General features: G+C 41.9%; 2 protein-coding genes across 4 annotated transcripts in view; both read right to left on the minus strand.

Annotated features, from left to right (window-relative positions):
* NEDD1 (NEDD1 gamma-tubulin ring complex targeting factor) overlaps positions 1-10,332 on the minus strand; it is a 28,980-nt gene extending 18,648 nt beyond the window's left edge. The window contains exons 1-4 of one of the 2 annotated variants that reach the window (XM_081209652.1): positions 10,096-10,332; positions 7,931-8,004; positions 7,412-7,558; positions 2,939-3,033 (exon numbers count right to left, since the gene is read on the minus strand). In XM_081209652.1, the coding sequence (XP_081065778.1) occupies positions 2,939-3,033; positions 7,412-7,550 (234 nt within the window). In that variant the 5' untranslated portion in view covers positions 7,551-7,558; positions 7,931-8,004; positions 10,096-10,332. The remainder of the gene's footprint in view (positions 1-2,938; positions 3,034-7,411; positions 7,559-7,930; positions 8,005-10,095) is intronic. The other variant, XM_081209653.1, reaches the window with a different exon arrangement.
* Positions 10,333-13,717: 3,385 nt separating this feature from the next.
* CFAP54 (cilia and flagella associated protein 54) overlaps positions 13,718-24,543 on the minus strand; it is a 116,199-nt gene continuing 105,373 nt past the window's right edge. For both annotated transcript variants that reach the window (XM_081209623.1, XM_081209624.1), the window contains 2 exons: positions 15,808-15,885; positions 13,718-14,710 (listed from right to left, as the gene is read on the minus strand). In XM_081209623.1, coding sequence (XP_081065749.1) covers positions 14,591-14,710; positions 15,808-15,885 — 198 coding nt within the window. In that variant the 3' untranslated portion in view covers positions 13,718-14,590. The remainder of the gene's footprint in view (positions 14,711-15,807; positions 15,886-24,543) is intronic.

The following is a 24,543-nucleotide window of genomic DNA, read 5'->3' on the forward strand; positions in this document are numbered from 1 at the left end:
TAATCAAGAGGTAAAAGGGCAAATACTCTTCATCAAATACAGGTAGAGAAAATGAAATTAGGGGAAAGTGGAAAAGAGGAATTCACCATGTTTAGCTTGCATGTAATTTGCAAACAGCATGCTCCAAAAGCTAACATACATAAAAAACAGATTCTACAATATTCCTTTTATGATTTTCTTTATCCCCAAGGGTGAGCAAGTATTGGCAAGATGTTGGAACACGGACTTAAGCATCGTGAGAATTAATATGCAGTTACTTGTCTGCTTGTTCATTTAAGAATGTATGCTACTTTGGGGTGGAAGGGTGTGGGGAATTTGGTGTGGCCAGTCAAAGAAGCGGCAGGTTGCTTGCCTGAGGTAGTATATATCGACTAGCCAATACTAAACAGTGTTGAGGCATCACTCACTCACTCCTTCCTCTGCACATTTCAAACTGTCTTCCAAGTTTTTCACATTGATACAAAGCTCCTTGGATTGAAAGCCCATGTTTGCATATAGGCACCTTTTAAAAACTTTTGTATAAAACTGAGATCATTGTACATGTGACAAAAAAGATCACAACTAACATAACGATCTGAAGAACACTGTTGAGTGTTGATTGCTTATTTAAAGCTTAGAGAGAGCATTTTATCAGTCTAAGGCCCTATGTCACCACAAACCAGAGGGCAGGAATGTTCTGTTGTTAATAATGGGCCGAGAACAGAAATTTATGTTCAGCAATGTATCAAAAGATCTCTCTCAAGACTCGCAGCCATGTTCATTAATGCATGTCTGGGTTTCATTAAAGTAGCTGCAATACAGCTAACAAAAGCCAATCAATACAAATACATTTTATGCACACCATATCACCTTATTCAGACACAACACTAAACAGTGATTTAACTTTATGAGAAACAGGTACAATGAGCCTCTTGTAATCCCTCTCTGGTACAGCTGTGTGGAATTTAGTATTTTTCACTTCCATTTTAGATTTACTGCAACTATCCATGATGTCCAAAGCCAGACAAACTGTGGCTAAGCTATAAGGCTGGTTTGTTTCAACCACAATTTGTTTAGGTTCAGCAGACAAGTTAAAAGGAAATTCATAGAATCATAGAATCATAGAGTTGGAAGAGACCACAAGGGCCATCGAGTCCAACCCCCTGCCAAGCAGGAAACACCATCAGAGCACTCCTGACATATGGTTGTCAAGCCTCTGCTTAAAGACCTCCAAAGAAGGAGACTCCACCACACTCCTTGGCAGCAAATTCCACTGTCGAACAGCTCTTACTGTCAGGAAGTTCTTCCTAATGTTTAGGTGGAATCTTCTTTCTTGTAGTTTGGCTCCATTGCTCCGTGTCCGCTTCTCTGGAGCAGCAGAAAACAACCTTTCTCCCTCCTCTATGTGACATCCTTTTATATATTTGAACATGGCTATCATATCACCCCTTAACCTCCTCTTCTCCAGGCTAAACATGCCCAGCTCCCTTAGCCGTTCCTCATAAGGCATCGTTTCCAGGCCTTTGACCATTTTGGTTGCCCTCCTCTGGACACGTTCCAGTTTGTCAGTGTCCTTCTTGAATTGTGGTGCCCAGAACTGGACACAGTACTCCAGGTGAGGTCTGACCAGAGCAGAATACAGAAACACAAAAATCCCCCTCTTCGTCATGCTGGAAAAGAGCCAAGGGGGAACTCAAGAGCCAATGTTCACTGCAGCTCCTCCATATAATGCTAAAGCAGGCATAAGCAAACTCGGCCCTACAGATGTTTTGGGACTACAATTCCCACCATCCCTGACCACGGGTCCTGTTAGCTAGGGATGATGGGAGTTGTAGTTCCAAAACATCTGGAGGGCTGAGTTTGCCTATGCCTGCGCTAAAGCATGGTTTAGAACAGGAGTGCTGTCTTGTGGTCCTCTGGATTACAACTTCCATCATCTCTCACCATTGGCAATGATGGCTCAGGCTGCTGAGAATTGGGAGTGCAACAACATCTGGAGAGTCACAGATTAGTCACCCCTGCTTTAGAGTTGCATCCAAACAAAGCCAGCCTCTGTGGTACTCACTCAAAGTTGTTAGCAAGCTATATTCTTTTTAGAATGGCAAATAAAATTCTCTCACTTCCAATTTCTTCCCAGTTTCCAGCCCCGCCCCAGTGAATACCTGAAATACCATTTTCCCTTTTTATTAATTTTCAGATTTTGTTCAGACAACATGTAACCCGCTTGCAAGTTAGCAATGTGAACTTATAAAATTGCACTGCAATTTGGTCAATGAACATATACACTCAGCAGCCTACAAGGGGAGTAAAATGACATGTACCAAATTCAGTTAGACTTTGGAAATCAGGAAGTCAGATGGAACAAAATGCAAGGCACAGTGAACTCAGTAAACAACAGAGTTGAGCATCCTTTTAACCCCATTAGTTTTAACACTGTACTTGTGGGGTTAGCATTCCAAATTGAAGCATACACAGAGGAATGTCAACTTTACTCAATTTTAAATTTGAGTAGCTCATTATAATACTGTATACAAATTACATGCACAAATGCTCTGGCCGAGGACTGTGTCATGTACGTTTGGTACAACTCCTTGGCTCGCACGAGTGTCAATTAAAGCCACAGAGGCAGTAGGCAATATGGCTTGTTTTTCAACTGGAAGCATTCTCCATTAAGACAATGGGACCTTTTCAAGTATTTTTTTTTTAGGATCACCCTGTGCTCCAGATATATACTTATGTATAACTACATTTTTTAAAAAATCTGTTATTTTGAAAGAGGGAATAGATGAAGTAACTGTAAGTCCTATCTGTGTCTATTCTGTCAATCCCATTGTGTTCAATGGGGTTTACTCCAAGGTAAAGGTGCACTTATCTGCTGAACACAATGGGACTTGCTTCCAAGTAAACATGCAGAAAGTCACACTCTATGGCTCCGAAGAAACAAGTCTGTTTTACTTACCCCTTCAGCTAGCTCAAAGAGTGGAACTGGTTTACCTTTACCATTTGAAATCACTATTTTATCACCAGCAGCAGAAGCAGTGACCAGAAAATTATCTGAAACAGGTGTCATGGAACATAGCACAAAGTTTATATAGTAGCTGAAAAGGGGGAAGTATTAATCCAAGCCCCTTAAACAACATATGCTAGCATAAAATTCAAAACAGAAAACTGTTGATTCAAGTGTCTTTGTTAGTTTTTATATACTATGCAGTTTTGTTTAATGAAGAAAAGAAAGCAGATATGGGAAAACATTCCAGTTTTGAGAGGATTTGTCCTTTCAAGAGATGAACTCCACGTTGCATCCATTTAACACAAGTTTATGATTTAAAAAATACTCCTCCAACAGAGAAGTGCAACTTATTCCATGTCCAGTTTGTTCTACTTGCCCACAAATTCTATCCCCATTTCAAAGCAGTATTTGCTGCTAGTATTTTTGTGATAAAAAAATGTGATTGCAAAAAGTAGTGATCCAATGCATTCTAAAGTTAGCTGTGTTAATGCTAAGCAGTGGAATTGCCAACCACAGATTGGGCATCTGATATCTCCAGATCTTCAGCCCAAGATATTAACACTCAACTGAGTACACTTTCCACAAAATTACATCAAGACATTAAGCCAGAACCTGAACAGCAGCCTGTTGATGTAGAGAATGTTTATTTCTAACACCTCCCCCTTCACTTACATCCACCCACTTCAAACAAACACTAGACAAGTGCAATAAAACCAAAGCAGATAAATACCCCTAAGTTTCAGTATCACACTGACTGCCACTGTTGAAGTCAGGATGGAATTCCTCCATATAAAACTTGCCAGCTGAAATCTGTACAGGGCTGTGGTATTGTTGTTTTTTGCTTCTGTTTATTACAAGCCATCATCTGCTTGAGCTATACAGGTGTGCTTTAGAATACTCCCTTGCCCACAAAGAAGTGATATGGGCTCCTTTACTTACACCTGTCCCATTCTGCAGCAACACAAATTACATTATAAACAGTTAAACTGCTTAAGATTTTCAGGTATTACCAATCCTTTATTTTAAACAATTGTCGCAAACAATGTGTCAAGGTGGCTTCTCAATGAAAGGTACGGCCTTTAGAAAAGAACAAAAACCTTCTATATGCCTACGATCTTCTGCAGCCCACTATTTCAGGTGTGTACAAGGTAACTTTCATCTCTAACATTTAGCTGTCACTTTTAAGCAAAACAGAAAACGTCTAAAGAGATTTCCTTCCTTAGCGCCATAGTACATTAGTACATTGCTTTCCATGCGCTGAAGCTTGTCTAACTCAACACAGGATGACAAGCTGCTGTACCGTTGATCCCGAACAGCCAACAAGATCTACTTAATGGCTCAGACATCCCGAAGTAACTAAAGCCTTCAGCAATTAGAGGAACAGATGAATTCAAAGCAGCTTCTGCTGTGCTGAATGGCACCTACACACTGCAGGGCGGGGGGAGAAGCAAGAAGATCAGAGTCATTGGGTGACAGCTCTGGAAAAGCACAAGACTCCCTGACACAGAACACAGACTTATCAAAAATGGTATGTACTAGTGTCCCTTCTCAATGATACTATTTATTCTGGGAGATTTTCCTTTGTATGACAGTTGTCAACGCAAGGAAAATTCAAGACCTAGAAAAATTAACACTTCAGTTATCATTACTGGTTTTCTTACATGCCTTTCACTATATGGTCCCAGGTCAAGATGCAACAGTTTTAAAATACAGTATTGACACCAAATAACAATCAAGAGGGTATTTTTTACTAAATTCTTTTTCAGTAGAAATTACACTGCTAAATTTACTGTAACATCCAAAACCTACCTTCTTACAAACAGAAACATGTTGTGAATGAATAAGAAAGCCAAGCATTATCCAAGCAAACCATTCTTGTGCTTGCCTGTATATAGCCCCATCTGCACTATCCCCTGACATCATTCTAATGATAAACATGGCAGGTAAGGCTCCATCAAACATCCAAGCAAGCATCTTCTAAGATGCACCCAATCAAATGTGCATGGTCAGAAAGATGCCTATGATACAGAAAAGAATGGAGTAGCTGGTATGAAAACTCACTATCCCTACCTAGGAAGCAGGGGACATTTAGCTACAATGAACTACTGGAATCAGGTATTTTGTATGAACATTACTAAGAGCTGATTCACACATGCAAGTGAAATCACTTGATTTCTTATCATTTGGGGTAACTTTTAGCTGAACTAAGCTTTTGTTTCTATTAGATGTATATCCTCATCTGGTAAATAGGTTCAGAACGGCTTACAGCATTTTCTAAATGTCAACAGCTCTGTTCCCAAAGGGCTCACAATCTAAAGAAATCTAACGGTTTGGAGGATAAAAGAGGTCAAATAAAATATAAATGACACTGTAGGCATAGCATATATTTTCTAAAAAGCAAACAGAACCATAAATAACCAATCCAATAAGCCACCCAGAAAACAGTACTTTTTTGCAGTCTCCTGCCAAATGCCTAATCAATGAAATGATACTGCATTAAGTAAACTGGCTAATGCATAGACTTCAGTCCCAGTTCCTCTGGGGCTCTGCCCAGGAGGGAAATGATTCCTCACTCTGTTCTTGGATAAAAAAAATAAAAAGAATTCCTTAGGGTTAAGACATGACAGCCAGTGTGGAGTGGTGGACATATGCAGCTTCACTTGCACATAAAAAGGTAAAGGAGCCCTGACCATTAAGTGCAGTCGCAGACGACTCTGGGTTGCGGTGGGGCCCTCATATTACAGAGCATGGCCATATCTAGCACATCTGGAGAAAAAGCCCTGGCACTGCTTATTTCCTCATCTTATATCCCTCCTGGAAAGAAGAAACAAATATGCATACTGCCTCAAGAACAAAGACTGTGTAAGGACACTGCATGTTGTTGTTTAGTCGTTTAGTCGTGTCCGACTCTTCGTGACCCCATGGACCAGAGCATGCCAGGCACTTCTGTCTTCCATTGCCTCCCGCAGTTTGGTCAAACTCATGCTGGTAGCTTCGAAGACGCTATCCAACCATCTCGTCCTCTGTCGTCCCCTTCTCCTTGTGCCTTCCATCTTTCCCAACATCAGGGTCTTTTCCAGGGGGTCTTCTCTTCTCATGAGGTGGCCAAAGTATTGGAGCCTCAGCTTCACGATCGGTCCTTACAGTGAGCACTCAGGGCTGATTTCCTTCAGAATGGAGAGGTTTGATCTTCTTCCAGTCCATGGGACTCTCAAGAGTCTCCTCCAGCACCATAATTCAAAGGCATCAATTCTTCGGCAATCAGCCTTCTTTATGGTCCAGCTCTCACTTCCATACATCGCTACTGGGAAAACCATAGCTTTTACTATACGGACCTTTGTTGGCAAGGTCTCTACTTTTTAAGATGCTGTCTAGGTTTGTCATTGCTTTTCTCCCAAGAAGCACTGCATAATCCTCCTTATTAGAGAAGTCTGGGATTGAACCTGGGACCTTCTGTACACAAAGCACATGTTCTACCACAGTCTTTCCCTTGAACAGTAGAGAAACAATGCAGCACTAATGGCAGCTGCTTCTAGGGGTTGAGAATGAGAATATGTACACATATATAACCGTTCCTCCTCTGTGTCCTGGAGGAGAGGCATGAAGAAGAACACAAGGGGAGGTATTTATAGCCATCTGTATCCAAGAGAAATCACAAGCAGGAAGATAGTTTAAACCAGGGGTCAGCAACCTAAGGCCCATGGGCCGGAAGCGGCCTGCGGAGGTCATTTTACTAGCCCCCGAGCCGCCCCTGCCCACTCTCATGCTGCACTAAACTGTCGCCGCACGCCGCAGGGACTCGCTTCCGCAGCGCCGAAAATCGCATCTGCGCACATCACGTCTGCAGATGCAGAAAAACGTGGGCACGCGCGCAATCTGGCCCACAGAGGGATCTCCGCGGGACCAATCCGTCCCAGGCAAGATAAACCTTGCTGACCCCTGGTTTAAACTAAGCTGTTATTGAACCAAATTGCCAAGGCAGTCTGTAAGAAGTAAACGAGGTATATTCAAATGGAACATACACCTTTGAAATGCATTCCATATCCATACTCTGATAAATTCAGCTTTTGCTCTTGAGCACATTTGTTCTCACATATGCTTGTTCACTCTCTCCGGAGGCCAGGGGTATTTGGAATTTTAAAGAACAGAGCTGACTTATTATTCATATTCTTTCAGTTGTTACAGCACAGATGCTATTTAACGGATGATAGTTTATGTGGATGCCCAAAATCCATGTAGATGCTGCTACTATAGGTCATTAATTATATCAATTAAATCACATTAGCACTGCAAATGTATCTGTGGCTTGTTTGTTTGTATTAAAGCACAGCTCACTGGCCCCAGAGACAAAACTAAAAATTGCCACCAAACAATGAGTGCTATAGCTCTAGATGTTGTGCCTCATGAAGTGGCAAAGGATACTGTTGCTGCCCCAGCATACAGAACTAACTGGGTGTGATGAAGAATGGGGACTGAACTGTTCCACTACAGTTATGGATGAAGCGTCCCATATTTTAACATCATCATCTCCTGATGAAGCAAATCGGATGCTTTCCTGCATGGCTGCACCTAGAAGCAGAAAGAAGAAAATGCAGGTGAGATTGGTCATACCTATTAAAAATTATTCCAAATGACAAAATATTCTTTGTTATAATTGGCAGAAGTGTAAAGCTAGGCAGGTTAATGCAATAAGTTATGGAAAACATTTGAAGCCCAGACATTTCCTGTTGGTGCTGCCTTATGTTCACAGCTAATTGTTGGGAAATGATCAGATCAATTATGAAAATAAACACCTGTTTTGAAGTTCCATGTGAGACAAATATAAAGTCAAAAGCAATTAAAATCATATGTTGAGATGCATTCTGAATTCATTCTGAATTATGAACATTCCAGGATTTATTTACTCAAGTATTTATTATTATTTACAGCATTTATACCCACCTTTCAGGCAAACAGACTCTCAGAGCAGCTTACAAAATCAGTTCTAAGGCAGGCCCCGCCCTCAGTCATACAATCTAAAAAGACACAACACATGAGGAAAAAGGAATGGGAGAGAGAAGAGAAGAGCAAGCTCTTAAATATCACCATCCTAAAAGCTACAGTCAAGGTCAATCCTAGTTCTGGCTGCCTTATTTATTTAGTTTCTATGCTCCTCTTTACCACCAATGACCTTGGATGGTTTACATTTAAAAAAAAACTACAAAACACAACATTAGAAATTAAAAAGAACTAAAATCCATACCAAAATGGGCAGCAGCGGCAGTTACCAAAAACAAGTGCACCCAAAAGCCTTGATGAAGAGGTATGTCTTCATCTGACAGTGAACTCTATTCAAAAATGTAGGTGCCCTGCTACATTTATGATAGAAGAGTTCCATAGCTGGGGTACCACTATAGAAACAGACCTGTCACAAGCCACAGCCCAATGTAGCACAGATACTGCAGGATATATATTGAAAGGTATCTTATGTGGATCTTTCCTGTATCAATCTAATTTCCAGACTGTTAAATCTGTGTTTAAGTAAAAACAAAGAATTGCCAATTTCCAACAATAATCATTCAGGACACGCCTGGAAAAAAATATGTTGGCAAATCACATTTGAATTCTGATGCCTGTCCCACTAAATTGTAAGGCAGCAGACAAGTTCAGAAAGAAAATCCAGAAATTATCTGCTTCCCATGCACCTTATTATAGAATTTCTACCTGCTTGTATTGATTGAACAGATTCAAAGGAGCTTACAAATAACTTTTTTAATTGCATCAAAACATAGTAAAAACCACCCAACATTTACTAAAACCAGTATATAGTAAGAATAAGAACTTCAATTGAAAAGCATTAAACTGCTGTTGACATCCACCTTACATCAGGTGATAGTGGGTCCCAAGGCACCAGTTGAAGACCAACAGCCTAGAGTTTATACAGAAGGGTAGGAGCATTTATGAAGTTGCCATAGAACTGCTACTTACCACCAGTTAACAGATAAAGTGAAATTGGTGTGTGGGTGTCCACATTCAATATGAGACTACAAATGCCACTCCATTCACAAATGTGATTTTGGTGTGACAAAAAAATTGGATGGAGCAACACTTATGCTGCTGATGGGGGACAAGCTGCAATGAACCTGCTTCCATCCTGCCTGCCTAGCTAGTTGCTCGCTCAGGGTCAAGCATTCAGTGGCGGTAACCTAGTTTATTCATTTGCCATAAGCAGGAGGGGAGAGTGAAGTTGCACTCAGGCCCTGCTTTCAGGTTCCCATAAGCATCTGGACCGCCACTGTGACAGCAAGTTGCTGAAGTAGACAGGCCTTGGCCTTGATTCACCAGGGCTTTTTCTTATGCTAAGAAACAATTTGATTGATATCCTATGCCCTTTTAAAATGTGTTGGGGAGGTTATGGGGTTGTTGTTTAAATATTCTGATTATGTACTTTGTGGTTTTATATTCCGATTTCATCCTGTGAACCGTGGGTACATATAGGGCAGTATACACCGGCTTTGTAAGAGACACTGTGGCAGTTCAAGAGCCGCTTCTGGTTACAGTGGTACCTCGGGTTAAGTACTTAATTCGTTCCGGAGGTCTGTTCTTAACCTGAAATTGTTCTTAACCTGAAGCACCACTTTAGCTAATGGGGCCTCCTGCTGCCGCCGCGCCGCCGGAGCATGATTTCTGTTCTCATCCTGAAGTAAAGTTCTTAACCTGAGGTACTATTTCTGGGTTAGCGGAGTCTGCAACCCGAAGTGTATGTAACCTGAAGCGTATGTAACCCGAGGTACCACTGTAGTTCCAAGGGGAGCAACCTGGGGCAAAGGAGAAGGGGGGCAGGAGGAGGAGGAGGGCCGAGACATCCCCACCCGGTGGCTCCCACCTCTCACTGAGGGCGGATAAAGCTGTTCCAGGTGGGGCAACCAGTTCAAAGGACAAAGGGTCCCTACACCCCTCAGGGCAAAACAAGCGCCCAATCCCAGCCAATCAGGGGCCTCTGTCAAATCGCCACCGAGGACCAGAGGGAGAACTCCGCCAGCTGTCAGGTAACTCGCCAGGGACCGCCCCCTCCCCCCAAACACCCACAATAACAGACACCCCTCCGCGCGCCTCCCCTTCCTCACCTCCCCGCTTGGCCGGGACGCCCCGCGTTAAGTCTTCTTTCTACCCCATGCGACTCATTTCCCCGGTCGCTGGGCAGAAGAAGAGCCCCAAACTTTCGAAGCAGCAGCCGCCGCTTTCGGTTTCTTTATCTCGTGAGGCAAAACGGGGCCACTAAAAGCGCAGCTTCCGCGCTCCTTACAACTTAGCGGCCCGTCCCAACATCCACCGCGGGACTGGGCTCACTACCCCCCCTCCGCGGGTTAGCGAATTTCCTTTACGGCAGCCGAGGGAAGACAAAAGAGAGAAGGAGCCGCGTTCGCGTTCCCTGGTTGAAGGGGAGAGAGGAAGAAGTGGGCGGGGCTTCCATTCAAACCGAACCGTCGGCCAACGAAGTTGGTGAGGTCACGCGGCGGAGTGCTTTTGTTGTCGTCGTTTCGTCCCGCTGGTTTGAAAAGCGGCGTTGGTGTGACCAGGAGGGTGGCTCGGCCTGGGCTGCTCCCTGGAGACTTCGTGGAAAGCAGCTGGGCTGCTTGGTTGTGCTCTTCTGACGCGCTAACAGGAGAATGCCAAAAGTTCATGCCAGATGATGTTAACACTTTATAATCGTTTCATGTCGGTGAAAAGATCCATCATGATGATGAGAGTTAACTGAATTTGTATTGCGCGTCCGGTGCTTTGTTGTCAGGGCCCGGGATGTCCTCAGACTCAGTCAAGAACTTTCTTGAAAGCTTATGGAACAGTCAAAGGTGTTTGTACTTGGCTATGAATGGTGTTTTTTTTTTTTTACTTTATTTTGACAAGGCTTTAAAAAAAAAACAAGGCTGGATTATTTATTCCCATAATATGGCATGGTGCAGCATATTAAATTTTCTCAAAAATAATGGTGCCTGAAGGGGGGGGGTATCAAATGTGATTTATATATGTGCAACAAAAATGATTGAGCATAGTGATGGACGCCAACGTTAAAAGATAAGACAAATTCATGAAGGATTGGGTTATTCATAGCTACTAGCCAGTACACTTCTGAGTACCAGTTGCTAGGAATCGCAGGTGAGGAGAGGGCGGTTGTTGCATTCAGGTCCTGCTTCTGAACTTCCCACAGGCATCTGGGTGGTCACTGAGAACAGAATGCTGGACTAGGTGGGATCGAAAGCAGGGTTTTTTTCTCCGTCCTCCTTTACAATGACTTCTATTTAGGTGTAAGAATTTGCTGCAGAATCCAAAACTACATCTGCTGAAAAACAGATTAACCTTATGTTTTGTAATGTGTGAATGGATGTTGTGCTGATCCTTGTCCTAAGCCATCTGGAACTAGGAATTTTACTGTGCCATTCTTGTAAGTCACATGGAGTTCAACAGATCTTACCCTTAGGTAAGTTAGTACAGTATATGGTTACACCCTTTGATAGCTTCGTTCCCACATGGTCAAGCCTACAGCACTGAAGTTGAAGGCATCTCTCCCAGCCTATCTTTGGCCAGCCTGCCCAAGAGGAGAGGGATCTCTCTCTTTATTCTCCCAGCTTCTTCCCAGCACACCTTGCTAAAGACACTATTTTCCTGTCACCTCACACCCAATTATACTGGCAACCTTCCAAATCCCCAATCTCTGTTCACAAGTTGGGGTCGGGGTGGGGAAGGACAGTTCTGTTGCATTGGCAATGGTCTTCAGTGGCCCTGTATTGTTTCTTAATCATAGAATTGTAGAGCTGGAAGGGACCCCAAGGGTTATTGAGTCCAATCTACTGCAATGCAGCAATCTTGCCCACAGCTATCCCTGGGTGGGCTCAAAACACCAACCTTCTGTTTGCTTAACAGCCAGATGCACTGACCCATTGGGCCCCAGCTTGGCCATGTCATTTTGCATAGGCTGGCTTAGGAATTCCTCTGCAGCTTGTATTTCTCCCTTCGCCTAGGCCAAAGTATGCAAGTGTGCTGTGAGCTGGGTGGGCAGCATATGAATTTAGCTGTGATGATGGAATTCCTCATAAACTAAAAAGAAAAAAAAATATTGGTGGCAGAGGAATTGGGGGAAAGGTATTCAGGAGGCCTGTTGGCCACTTGTCTGGCAGGTCATTTGTGCATCTATATCTAGACATGAATTGACTCACTTTGTGATTTCCAACTGAGCTTGTCCATTATTTTCTGCAGCCCTAATTTATAAGATATTTCTCTAGTTCAATTTGAAAAATTCATCAGACATGAAATTTAACAAATCATGAATTATAATTAATAAAACATGAAAATATATTTTGAAAATCTATTTAGTTTCAGACATACAATTTATTTTATTGAATTGTTGCATAAGAACTTGCTTTTCTCCAACTTCCTTATAGTAGTAATTTTTTCAGTGTATCCTTCTAGAACTTAAAACAAATTCTTAATCTCAGATGTTTGCTATGATGTTTGCTTCAGTTGCTATGGTTACAGCAGTATCAAAATCTCATCCTTACTATTTTTCAGCTGTGTTAAGAGGTGTTGAAAATTCTTACTTTATTAGAAATATCTTAAAAGCATAAACTATTTAAAAATGTGGCAAGTGTCATATTAAATGTTTATTTTAATTGCCATGACAGGTACCATGTGGATTGTTGTGCAAAGACAGTGATTCTAAAACAGATTTTAATTTAATTACTAATATATCCTTTAATCTGGTTTTCAAACTGTGTTACTCGTTTTAATTAAGATGCCTACTATGCCTCAAGCAGAACTTCAAAGTGCTTTAAAAATGAGCTTGTGCCTTTTTGCTTATGATACATAAACATCTCTTGGAAAATCCTTCTCAAAAATGGGAGTGGGTCTTTATTCTGCTGTGCTTTTTATCTTTGAACCAAATATGCAATGCTTTTCTTCCCTTTTGCTGGAGGTATTCTTGGAGAGCACCAGAAAAAGGATGAGGGAATTTCATTCATCTTTTAACTAAAGAGAGAGAGAGAGAGAACTAAGCCCCTTGCTACTTGTCTTAGGTATTTGGGTTGATAGTTCACTATATTCATCTATTCTGAATCTTCCAATATGTAGCTTCACTGGATGAAGGTTCTAGTATGTATTATGAGAAAAGGAGCTTTAGGATTAAGGGAGTCCTTATACATTCTTACCACCCTCCCCAACAGCTGTGCTGAGTGTATATAGGCTGAAAATGTCATTTTCTTCCCTATGCAGCCACTGCTGCAGTAACTTCAGTAAGGGTGAGAAACTCCAGTCCATGGACTTTATCTGGCCTACTAAACTTCTTAACCCAGCTCCGGGCACTCTCCTAAGCCATGCTCCCCACTAGGTCACACCCCCTAACATGTCTCATTCTGCAGCGAGTTGGCCATGAAGGAACAGATTTCTTCCTACGTCACCAGTTAACTCTGTTACTTCCCTGCACACCAGAAGACAAGGTGAGAAAGGGGGAAAGAGTGTGTGTGTATTTAGAGAGAGAGCTGTGAGTATATTTGAATGGGAGGGAGTGTGTTTTCGCCTTGCCCACTTCAAGCATGCATCTCCTGATCACTTTCACATGAGGGAATTTAGTGCTTTGGGGGAAAGTTCCCTACTCCAGCAAGCCTGCATGCCAAGAGAAAGGACTGTGGAGACCATTTACACATTTCTAACTTGCAAAATAAATACTATCAAAAGTGAAAAGCTAAAATACAAGCATGATTTTTAAATAATTTTTAATATCTTTGTATTCAGTATTTTTAAACATTAGCAATACAATGGAACCACGGGTATTTGAAAGCAAGTAAAGCATTTAGGACTAGCATGTTGGTTAGTTTAGACTTTAATTGATAGTTGGATGTATTACTAAATTACAAGGGGGAGGGGAGTTGATAGATACACCTGGACCAAACCCCAATAGCCAGAGCACAGCTCGGACATAGCACAATAAAAAGCTTGCATTATATCAGTAGTGCCTGAACATTCATGAATAACAACCAACTGCTGTTCAGCATGGAAGCCTGCAAAATTTGAAAAGCAACAACCTCTACTGAAAGGCGGACATTCACTGGAAAAATGTCTTCAAATCCCAGAAGCTCAAGTAAGAAAATCATTTCTGGTTCAATAATATCACTTCTAAGCAGTTAAGACAAATGTAAAAACCTACATTTAATTTACTAAGTAGCTTTAAGAGAAGAAATACTAACTGTTCCAACTATGGAGAGGATATAAAGCCTGGAAAAATACAGAAGCAAAAAAAATAATCTTAATTTTCTATTAGAACAACAAAAATGAAACAGAAATCAGTTTGTGGAGTATAAAGTTTAAAATATTTTAAACCAAAAAGTTTACATAGTAAATTAAATCTGAACATAGAAAACTACTACTTAGAAGTCAAAAAGAACAACACCAAATGTATGTTTATTACAACTGCCTCAAATATTTTATCGATTCCAGAGAAGAATAGAGACCAATTCTTCGTCTCATGGAATAGGGAATTTACAACTGGCTTCAGTATGACAGCATATTACTCTATAAACTGTCAACTCTGCATAGGTTGAATGAATAACAAAGTTACTCCCCAATGTTTACTCAAGCGAGCAAAGACACTATCCAGTTGAAAACATTTCCAGCAATTATCACACACCCATTAGCTGGCTCAAATAATTTCCTTAAATTCTTTATTGATGGTAGAGTGATGTCAAATGGGATCTGCAAAAGAGAAAGCACAAACATGGAATAAACCAAAAAATCTTAATAGAATTAAGCTGAAATCCTATATAAACCAGTTAGAGCAAGTCACAATGAATTTAATTCATTCTGAGGAATGAGAGGAGACAAGTGCATTTTTTCCAGGGGGTACTCAAGGGTACATAGTACCAGCACCTCTTTGTTGTTGTTGTTAAAAAGTGTGGCACTTACTGTAACAACTTCATGGTGAGTACCAGCACCCATTTTTCAAGGAAAAAAACCACCAAGGGACTAACAGTGTGACCTGAGGCATGCTGAGAAGCCATTAAGGACTTGTGCCTGCTCTATGCTCCGACCATACATGTCCAATGGGGCCCCTATCCTGATTGGGGTCTGAGGCAGTAGTTTCTCTCATATATCGAGCCCTTCTAGTCTCTTTGGATAAGTCGTGCTATTGTGGGGACTTGTGGTTTTTACTGGAGGCTCCAGTCCAAATGTGGCATCCAAATGGTGCCATTTAGATGAGGGTTTGTGGCCAGTGGGGTGAAAAGGCACAAGGGAGGCTGAAGCAGGCATGAAATCCACCATTGAGAGCATTGTGCCATGTGCATGCAAAGTGTGATGCAATACACTGACTTTCAGGTGAGCCGGAGGGATAAAAAATGGCCAAAGGTAGCAAGAGGAAGAAAAAGTGAAGCAATCTGAGGCAGCATGTGCCTTAGCAGTAGAGAAAGGGGCTTCCCTGCAATCTCCCACCACAGTGCAGAAAACAATAGTGATAAAAGCTTGCCACCAAGTCTTTCCCGCCTATCTACTTCCCACCAAGGGAAGGCTCTGAATTTTAGCAGGAAAAGATGAAGAGAGAAAGAAATGAGAAAGGGCTCATGGACCAACAGAGCAGAGGTAGCAAGTAACAAGAGGGGGGGGCAAGGTAAGAAGGGACAAGAGAGAGCAATGAATGGGAGCAAATGGTGATCTGGCTGCACCAAACAAAGGCAGAAGCAAACTGAATTTGAATGTGACCATATGTATTCATAAAAACTGATACCAGTGGAAAAAATTATGTGGAAGATGCTTGAATTTGGGGAATAAATAATTTAAAAATCTGAACAACATACCTCTGTGAGTGGTGGTGGCTCATGCGGGTCAACAGACAACAAGGCTCTTATTTCAGAGAAACACTGTTTGACCATTTCCTAATTGTAGCAAAGTGGGAGAATATAAATATTATTATATTGTATGCATTTAATCTATTATATTCGGTAGATTCTTATTTTTTATATACTGTAATTATGTACAAAACACAGTCACCATCATGCAAGGCTAATGTTGAAAACCACTGGGTTTATCTGTTGTCCGGCTGAATAGTTGAAAAAAACCTCAAGGACATTTTAAGTATTCAACAGGAGCAGAAGAAAAACCTAGACGGGGAAGCAAACTTTCTTCTTTTCAAGCAGAATAACAGGAACAAACCAGGAGAGGCCTGGCAGTGTAGCACCCTGCTTGTGGTTAACGCTTAGCTGGAATGAAATATTCAACGCAGCAATAGAGAAATTAAAATAATTATTTATTTGTCAGACAAATAAATGAGAGGCACAGTGGTATATGGTTACCAAGCTCTGGCCTGGCTCCTGCCATTATGGCCAGCCCTTATATTCCCTTAATCCAGCCCCCTTTGCTCCTCCTGTGGCTGCCTCTGTCCAATCAGCCTGGTTGGATTTCCTATTGGCTGATTGCTATATCCAATCCTAAAAGATACACCCACATCCTCCTGTCCTTATAAGGAACACAAAGAGCTATATATTGTTACATCTATAAATGACAAATAAGTAGTAATATATCTTACATGTGTCTCAACAAGGAATCTTAATTACCAGCTCACCTCTTGCCCTCCCTGCCCTATTGCCTTCTAAAACAAATGGTTAATCTTAAATTTTTATCTTAAACATATGTCAAGGATCTTGAGTTTCACATCAACATTGAAAGATATCCTTCATTTGAAGGTTTCTAAACAAATGTCTGACAGCCATATATCAGGACAGCATTTGATGGCGTCTTCTTGTCTGGCAAGAGGCTGGGCTCAATGGCCCCTGTAGTCTATTCCAACTCTAGGACTCTATGATTCTATGAAATAAGAATCTAACATCTAAATCTGTTACTTTCTAAATCCTTTGCATAGTTACATTTAAGCCAATATATTTAAGCTAATATATTTCATACATTATCATAGGTAACCTTTTAAAAGGAATAAGGCCTTTTTAAAGTAGAGAGAGAAAGAGAAAAAAAAAAGAAGAACTCAGTTTAAAACAGTTTCAGAAGAAGGCTCTTCAGTTTACATCCCCCCCCCCCTTCAGCAAGCTGCTTTTCCCATTATCTGTTTAAGGAAGAAACAGCTTTAAAAAGACTTCCTAGCTAGATGCTTTAAAAAGACTTCCCAAAAAGCCTCTCTTTCTGCCAGCTAAATGTTTTTTCTCCCATTTGCCTCTGGCCTTAGAAAATACAGCTCAAGGTTTAAGAGAGGCCCATGGTATCATTTTACTATTTGCCCATTCCTAATTATATTTATCTCTGCCTTTGTTATCTTCTGTAACATGTAGGGTCAATGTCCTGCTCTTAGTCTGTATTTTCAGCTTTTACGACTTTGAGAATTGTTTTCTGCTATAAATCAAAAGGGGCCCCTTGTCTTAGGAGAATGGCCAAGGTTTTCTTAAGCAGCTAGCCTTCTTGCCTGGCATGAATCGTTTGAAAATCTTTTAAGCTCACTCTTTAATATACAAGTCCTGATCAAACATTAATAAAATGCAGGCTTATGCCTGATGCCTCATTCCCCCCTTTCAAGCTCAAGGACCTTCGTCCCAAGTGTCCTTGATAGCTTGACCTTCATCATATTCCTGAGGTAAAGCTCTGTATAGGGCCATGATATGAGGTAGAGTTTCATTTGAAACCATCTTGCTAATTGTACTTCTAAAACATGAAATGATACATGGCATCATACATAAAACCATTACCACTACTGTCAAGAAAAACAAGCAAGACAATAGTATCCCTTTGAGTCCTGTGACATTAGGTAACCAATTGGTGAGCCATCCCATATCCCATCCTTCCCATGTTTGTACTGGGACATGTGCTATATTCTCCATCTTTGTGGCCAACACACGGATTGCCTCACCATTATCTGAAATGTTAAAGCAACAGGCATTCCCTGTCAAGTTCAAGACTCCACATAGGCCTCCCTGCTTGGCAAGTACATAATCCATTCCCATTTTCAGCTGCAAAATGGCGGCTCTACTTTCATCCAACTGTTGTGCAATAAGTCTCAAACTCCGGGCCGTTGCATTGGTTACAAGTTCCACTACTGCTTGCAATCGAATTATTCTGTTTAGATTATAAATAGGATCCCGTGCCCCTTGTATGAGCTCACCAGGATTCCAGGAGGCAGGATCATAATAGGCTATAATGCGCTCTGGTGGCCAATCATCAGTACCGCTCCAACTTTGGGTACTTCCTCCTGCTATATGAGAAATATCAGCGTTTCTTCGTGTTCGCTTGGGCGAACTAATGGGCATAATTTACATTGGTGGTAATACCCATCCCAGGAAACAAGTCCCACTCCATTTGGAGGGGAGTTTCTTGTATGCCCATTCTCCACATATCCACCACAACCATCGTGTCTGAGGTCTTTGGTACATGGAGTACAGAAGGCGAAATAGCAAAAGAGGTAGAGAGTTCACAATGCAGTATGTTAGATTGCCTTTTTCTGTCACAGTTATGTTCCATACTACTTTCCATGCATGAATAAAAGGAGGTGCACAGGGCAAGGCATCCCGAGTTCGATAGGTAGTATCGTGTGCCCAGGTATTCTTAATATTATCCCAAGTATAGTGACAATGAGAAGAGCCTATCATGGTAGAATCAGCTGCATCTGATGATTTATGTACACAGAATTCCCCTTGTACAGGTATAACTCGTAATGGTTTAGTTGAGTTCCATCCGGGGAAATTCTGTACTTCTGTTTGGTGTGGTATTTCGCTTACCATACCAATGGCATCTAATGGTATCGGTAATAAGGGCATACCTCCCTCTGAATCATCTGGCCCGAGAGAGCAAACAAGGCAATTGGTCCTATTTGCAACATTGGCTACCATTTCAGCTAAACCTACCCACATATTGTGGTCATGGCGGAATCCATATTTAGTCAATTTGGCCAGATTCAAGGACCCTTCCCCTTCCCAAGGGATCAGGATTAATAATAGAATCATGTTGATGTCTAGCATATGCATTCCTTCCACAAAAGATTACCTTATAGTGATAGCAAATAAATATTAGTCCCAATATAATTCCCCCAGTGACAGGAATGGGGAACCACCAAGACCAAAACATATATCCCGAGGATCCCCAATGTGTAATATCCCTGATAATTGTTCCACAAGGGGGCAGTCAATCAATTGTATAAGAGAATCTTCCCGCTCACAGTCTCTGGTTCAGACGCTCCTCAAGCTTCAGGCGTGCGCAGGTCAGCCAGCTTCCAGGTTGTGGCTGCAGCAGGCCGGTCGTCTAATGTTGCCCGTGACCTAGCCCGTTCCCGGTAGGGCTAGATACAGGGGTTTTTGGAGAGAGTCAGTTTAAGAGGATTAGAGGGGTCACCTTTGCACGTCCAACTGCCTTCGGACTTCTTCAAACGGGAGTGATGAATCCAGGGGGTCACCTCAGCTACCTTCACCGCTGTTGGAGTAGAGAGCAAGACGGTGTAAGGTCCACGCCACTTAGGTGCAAGTGGATCACGTTTCCACTCTTTCACCCATATGCTATGCCAGCCTGGAGCTGATGAATCGGCACGGCAATGCTGCACGGCGTGCGCTCGAGGACCCACCTGTTAAGAGAAACAAACAAACACGGGAGAGAGACAAAAACACGGGAGAGAGATTGCACTTGTCCCTGTATCGCATGGTCTCCTATTTGTTTGAGGTCAGTTGGAATATCCTGAACAAAGGAGGGCGGTCTCCCATACAGGAGCTCAAAAGGTGACAACTTAAGTCTTTTTGTGGGTGTGCACCGAACACGAAACAGTGTGTTATGGGTAACACATCACTGCTGTGGCTAGCATCACCATCTTTTCCTTCTGCCACTTCTTCTTCTCTTGTTTCTCAGCCTCATCCCTATTCCGATAAACTCGGCGTGCAATGGCCATAATTTGGCTCATCAGCATCCCTTCCCATCCTTCTGATTTCTGAATTTTCTTACGAATGTCAGAAGCGCACTGGGCCACAAATGTAGCAGTAATCATTCTGCTGTTTTCAGGGGCTTCAGGGTCAAAAGGAGTCCATATACGATAGGCTTCTTGCAGCCTCTCTAAAAAGTCTCCTGGACTCTCATTTGGTTTCTGTTCTACTTCTGAGACTTTAGACATATTAGTGGGCTTCTGGCATGCCCTGCGGATACCTTGCACAAGCGTCTGGCGGTAGGTGGTAAGTCTGGCCAGGTGAATTACATTGTTTGGATCCCAATTAGGATCTTCCAAGGGAAAGTTGTCTTGGAGATGACGGTCAATATTATAAATATTTCCCACTCTGGCCTGCTCACGCAAATATATCTGTGCCTTTTCAATTATGTCTCTCCTTTCCTCAGTGGTGAACAGAGTATTCAGGAGCTGGCGGCAATCTGTCCAAGTAGGACTATGAGTATTTATTATTGAAGTCACCAAGTCCATCATAGCCTGAGGTTTTTCTGCAAAAGATGGGGTGTGTGTTTTCCAATTCATCAGATCTGTAGTCGTGAATGGAATATATTGCAGGGTCGAAGTTCGAGGTGGCCGTGGTCCGAGTTGCCCGTTAACCAGCACAGGCTCCTCAAGTGCATCAAATACTCTTCTGAGAGGGGCTACTACGTGATCTTTCTCTTCGCTTTGCTCTAGAGGCCTCAAATCATAGGGGATGGTATTTGTCCCAAGGCGTTCTTTTAGCAGCTTTATACGCCTGGCTGTATTGCTTGCTGACCGATTAAGGTCTCCCTGTAACTTCTGTAATAATTCTCTAGGACTTGGATGTACAGGGGTTTGGGGTAGGCAATCAGTTGTTTCACTAAAAGAGACTGTAGATGGAGTTCTACTGGGACTCACAGGTGGAATAACCACTTCTGCTTGGGCTTTATTATAGGACTCCAATGCCTCCTGAAAATATTTTTCATAATCTATCAAGGAATCAAGTTCTGTGACTCCAGCCCCATTATTCATTCCACTTTCTTGCCTTGGGGTTACAACTGGTGGAGTGTTTGGATTAGGCTCCCTTCGATGTGGAGCATAAGGTGGAGGTGGAAGCAGCTCTTCCTCTGGTCCCTCAAAAATGGGTTTGAGTTTATTTGGCAAGATTCCTTTCCTAGCTTCGGCTTTTACAGCCAATAATTTGCATCGTTGGACTTTGCATTCCCTTATCCATGGAGGATTTTTATTTAATGTGCTCAGCCAGGAATCTATATATGAAAATTGTTCTGGGCACCCTCCAATTTCTTTGGCGATGTTAGGCCAAAGTTTGCTTACTAAATTTATATCAAAAGTTCCCTGAGATGGCCATCCAGTATTTTGCTTCGGCCACTCTAATTCACATAACGTTCTCAAGCGCTCTGGCGTCATTTTGACTCCATATGCCCCTGAGAAGGCTTTCTTAAAATTATTTAACATACATTCAAGAGGTGTATTTTCCCCTTTTGAACCCCCAACTCCCATTGTATGGCCCTGTGAAGTATCCACTCAGTCACTCACACACACGCTTCGTGGGTTTCCTTGCCCAGATGGAGTCGCCTCACTGGGAACCGAAGTACTGCCCACTCCACACTCAGGTCAGCTACAGATTGCTCTGTACTTTCTCACACATACAATGCGTTAGATACTTCACCACACACTACCTCCCATTCTTCCCTTTTCCCCCACCAGATCACCATCTGATGTATCCAACCACCTAGCGTACTCAGTTCCCACTTACTGAGACGCAGAAGTTTGATCAAGACTTCTCTTCCTCCCAGTTAATTGGAGGGCCAAAAATCCCTTTGTGCACTTACCCTTGGTTGGTTCCGTTTCCCCCCGGTCCGTCGCCGCCAGTGAGCAGGGTATCAGACAGACGAGACTGCTGCGTTCCCCTGGAAAAAAATTTTCCAGTGCGCGCTGGGTAGGCACAGTTGTCCTCTCTCTTGTACCCCGTCCAGTGAGGCGAAGGCGCTGCGTTCCAGCAGACCACTTATCCGAGTCGCAGGCACCATAAAATGTAGCACCCTGCTTGTGGTTAACGCTTAGCTGGAATGAAATATTCAACGCAGCAATAGAGAAATTAAAATAATTATTTATTTGTCAGACAAATAAATGAGAGGCACAGTGGTATATGGTTACCAAGCTCTGGCCTGGCTCCTGCCATTATGGCCAGCCCTTATATTCCCTTAATCCAGCCCCCTTTGCTCCTCCTGTGGCTGCCTCTGTCCAATCAGCCTGGTTGGATTTCCTATTGGCTGATTGCTATATCCAATCCTAAAAGATACACCCACATCCTCCTGTCCTTATAAGGAACACAAAGAGCTATATATTGTTACATCTATAAATGACAAATAAGTAGTAATATATCTTACATGTGTCTCAACAAGGAATCTTAATTACCAGCTCACCTCTTGCCCTCCCTGCCCTATTGCCTTCTAAAACAAATGGTTAATCTTAAATTTTTATCTTAAACATATGTCAAGGATCTTGAGTTTCACATCAACATTGAAAGATATCCTTCATTTGAAGGTTTCTAAACAAATGTCTGACAGCCATATATCAGGACAGCATTTGATGGCGTCTTCTTGTCTGGCAAGAGGCTGGGCTCAATGGCCCCTGTAGTCTATTCCAACTCTAGGACTCTATGATTCTATGAAATAAGAATCTAACATCTAAATCTGTTACTTTCTAAATCCTTTGCATAGTTACATTTAAGCCAATATATTTAAGCTAATATATTTCATACATTATCATAGGTAACCTTTTAAAAGGAATAAGGCCTTTTTAAAGTAGAGAGAGAAAGAGAAAAAAAAAAAGAAGAACTCAGTTTAAAACAGTTTCAGAAGAAGGCTCTTCAGTTTACATCCCCCCCCCCTTCAGCAAGCTGCTTTTCCCATTATCTGTTTAAGGAAGAAACAGCTTTAAAAAGACTTCCTAGCTAGATGCTTTAAAAAGACTTCCCAAAAAGCCTCTCTTTCTGCCAGCTAAATGTTTTTTCTCCCATTTGCCTCTGGCCTTAGAAAATACAGCTCAAGGTTTAAGAGAGGCCCATGGTATCATTTTACTATTTGCCCATTCCTAATTATATTTATCTCTGCCTTTGTTATCTTCTGTAACATGTAGGGTCAATGTCCTGCTCTTAGTCTGTATTTTCAGCTTTTACGACTTTGAGAATTGTTTTCTGCTATAAATCAAAAGGGGCCCCTTGTCTTAGGAGAATGGCCAAGGTTTTCTTAAGCAGCTAGCCTTCTTGCCTGGCATGAATCGTTTGAAAATCTTTTAAGCTCACTCTTTAATATACAAGTCCTGATCAAACATTAATAAAATGCAGGCTTATGCCTGATGCCTCAGCAGGGCCCATCTTTTGCTATAAATGGTGCTCCTCACCATGCTCAGTAAATTCATTTTCAGCTGAAGAGCAAAAGTCTGTGATTATTCTCTGCCTCCCAAACTGAATTGGCAGGCAAACTGCAAACCTCATGCTCCACTGCCATCAATTCATGCCAGGGAGCATGGTATAGTTGCTCTCCCAAACAGTAACATCACAGAAACAGTTTAAAAGGTCACAGAGGGTTTTATTAGGCAAAGGCCCAATAGTGCTGTTGTGCTCAGGCCCTGCTTGCGGGATTCCTATGGGCATACAATAGGTATTGTAAGACCAGGATGTTGGACTGCATGAGTCACTGGCCAGATCCAAATTATGGCAAAATGCAAGTTAGACTGTGAAATCTAAATGTTGCTGTGGAATCATCAACTTATATTTAAAGGATTGTACATATAATCTGGCAACTCAGTCCCAAATATTTGCATGGACATAGTTGACTGGAACAGTCTGAAGAGCCTATGGTTACACTGCTTCAGCCAAATTCTTAGTGTATCCTATTCAGATACAGTACTAGGATTATTTAGTTATGGGTGAAAATATGTGTGACACTCCATAAAAAATCAAAACGGTCCTTTAAAAGCAGTGCTATCTGCCATTTAGACCACCTACACTATATGATTGGTTGAAATATTTGTTATCCAAGCTACTCAAAAAACAGCTTTTCAATAATGAAAGCAGTGACTTGTTGTCTGTGCTGTCACAATATCCATCAGGTAAAATGCCACCACATGCATCATTAATCATTTATTAAAATAGATATTGAAGAAAAAGTGTCACATGATAAATGTCTCCTACTTTGAAAATAAAGGTCTACTTTTTCCTTGGCATTCATCATACAACAACTGTACTGGCAACACTCCACTCCACTGATGTTATCGCAAACAGATCACAAGGAAATTTCTAGACTTGTCTCTCTTGATTTTTTTTAAACAAAAGTGAATATGGTTTTGCTAACAAAAAGTCTAAGAATTATGGCTGACAAAAAAAGTAAAAACCATTTCCCATAAGCTCCTGCGGAGGGAAAGGGCAGTGGAGAAGTCTAGTTGCACCAGGAACTGATCTGACAATGGCAGATTGTTTGGCTCTGCCTATGAGTTCCAGTGGGAGGTGCTATCCCAATAATGTCTAGAGGATTAGCATTCTGTAAAGGTACATTCTGCCTCACTAACCTTTTAAGTTTTCTTTTACCATTTCAACACAACAAGCATGCAGACAGGAGTGATCTGGTAGGCA

Source organism: Podarcis bocagei, assembly GCF_964188305.1.
Source record: "Podarcis bocagei genome assembly, chromosome: 10".
Classification (NCBI taxonomy): Eukaryota; Metazoa; Chordata; class Lepidosauria; order Squamata; family Lacertidae; genus Podarcis; species Podarcis bocagei.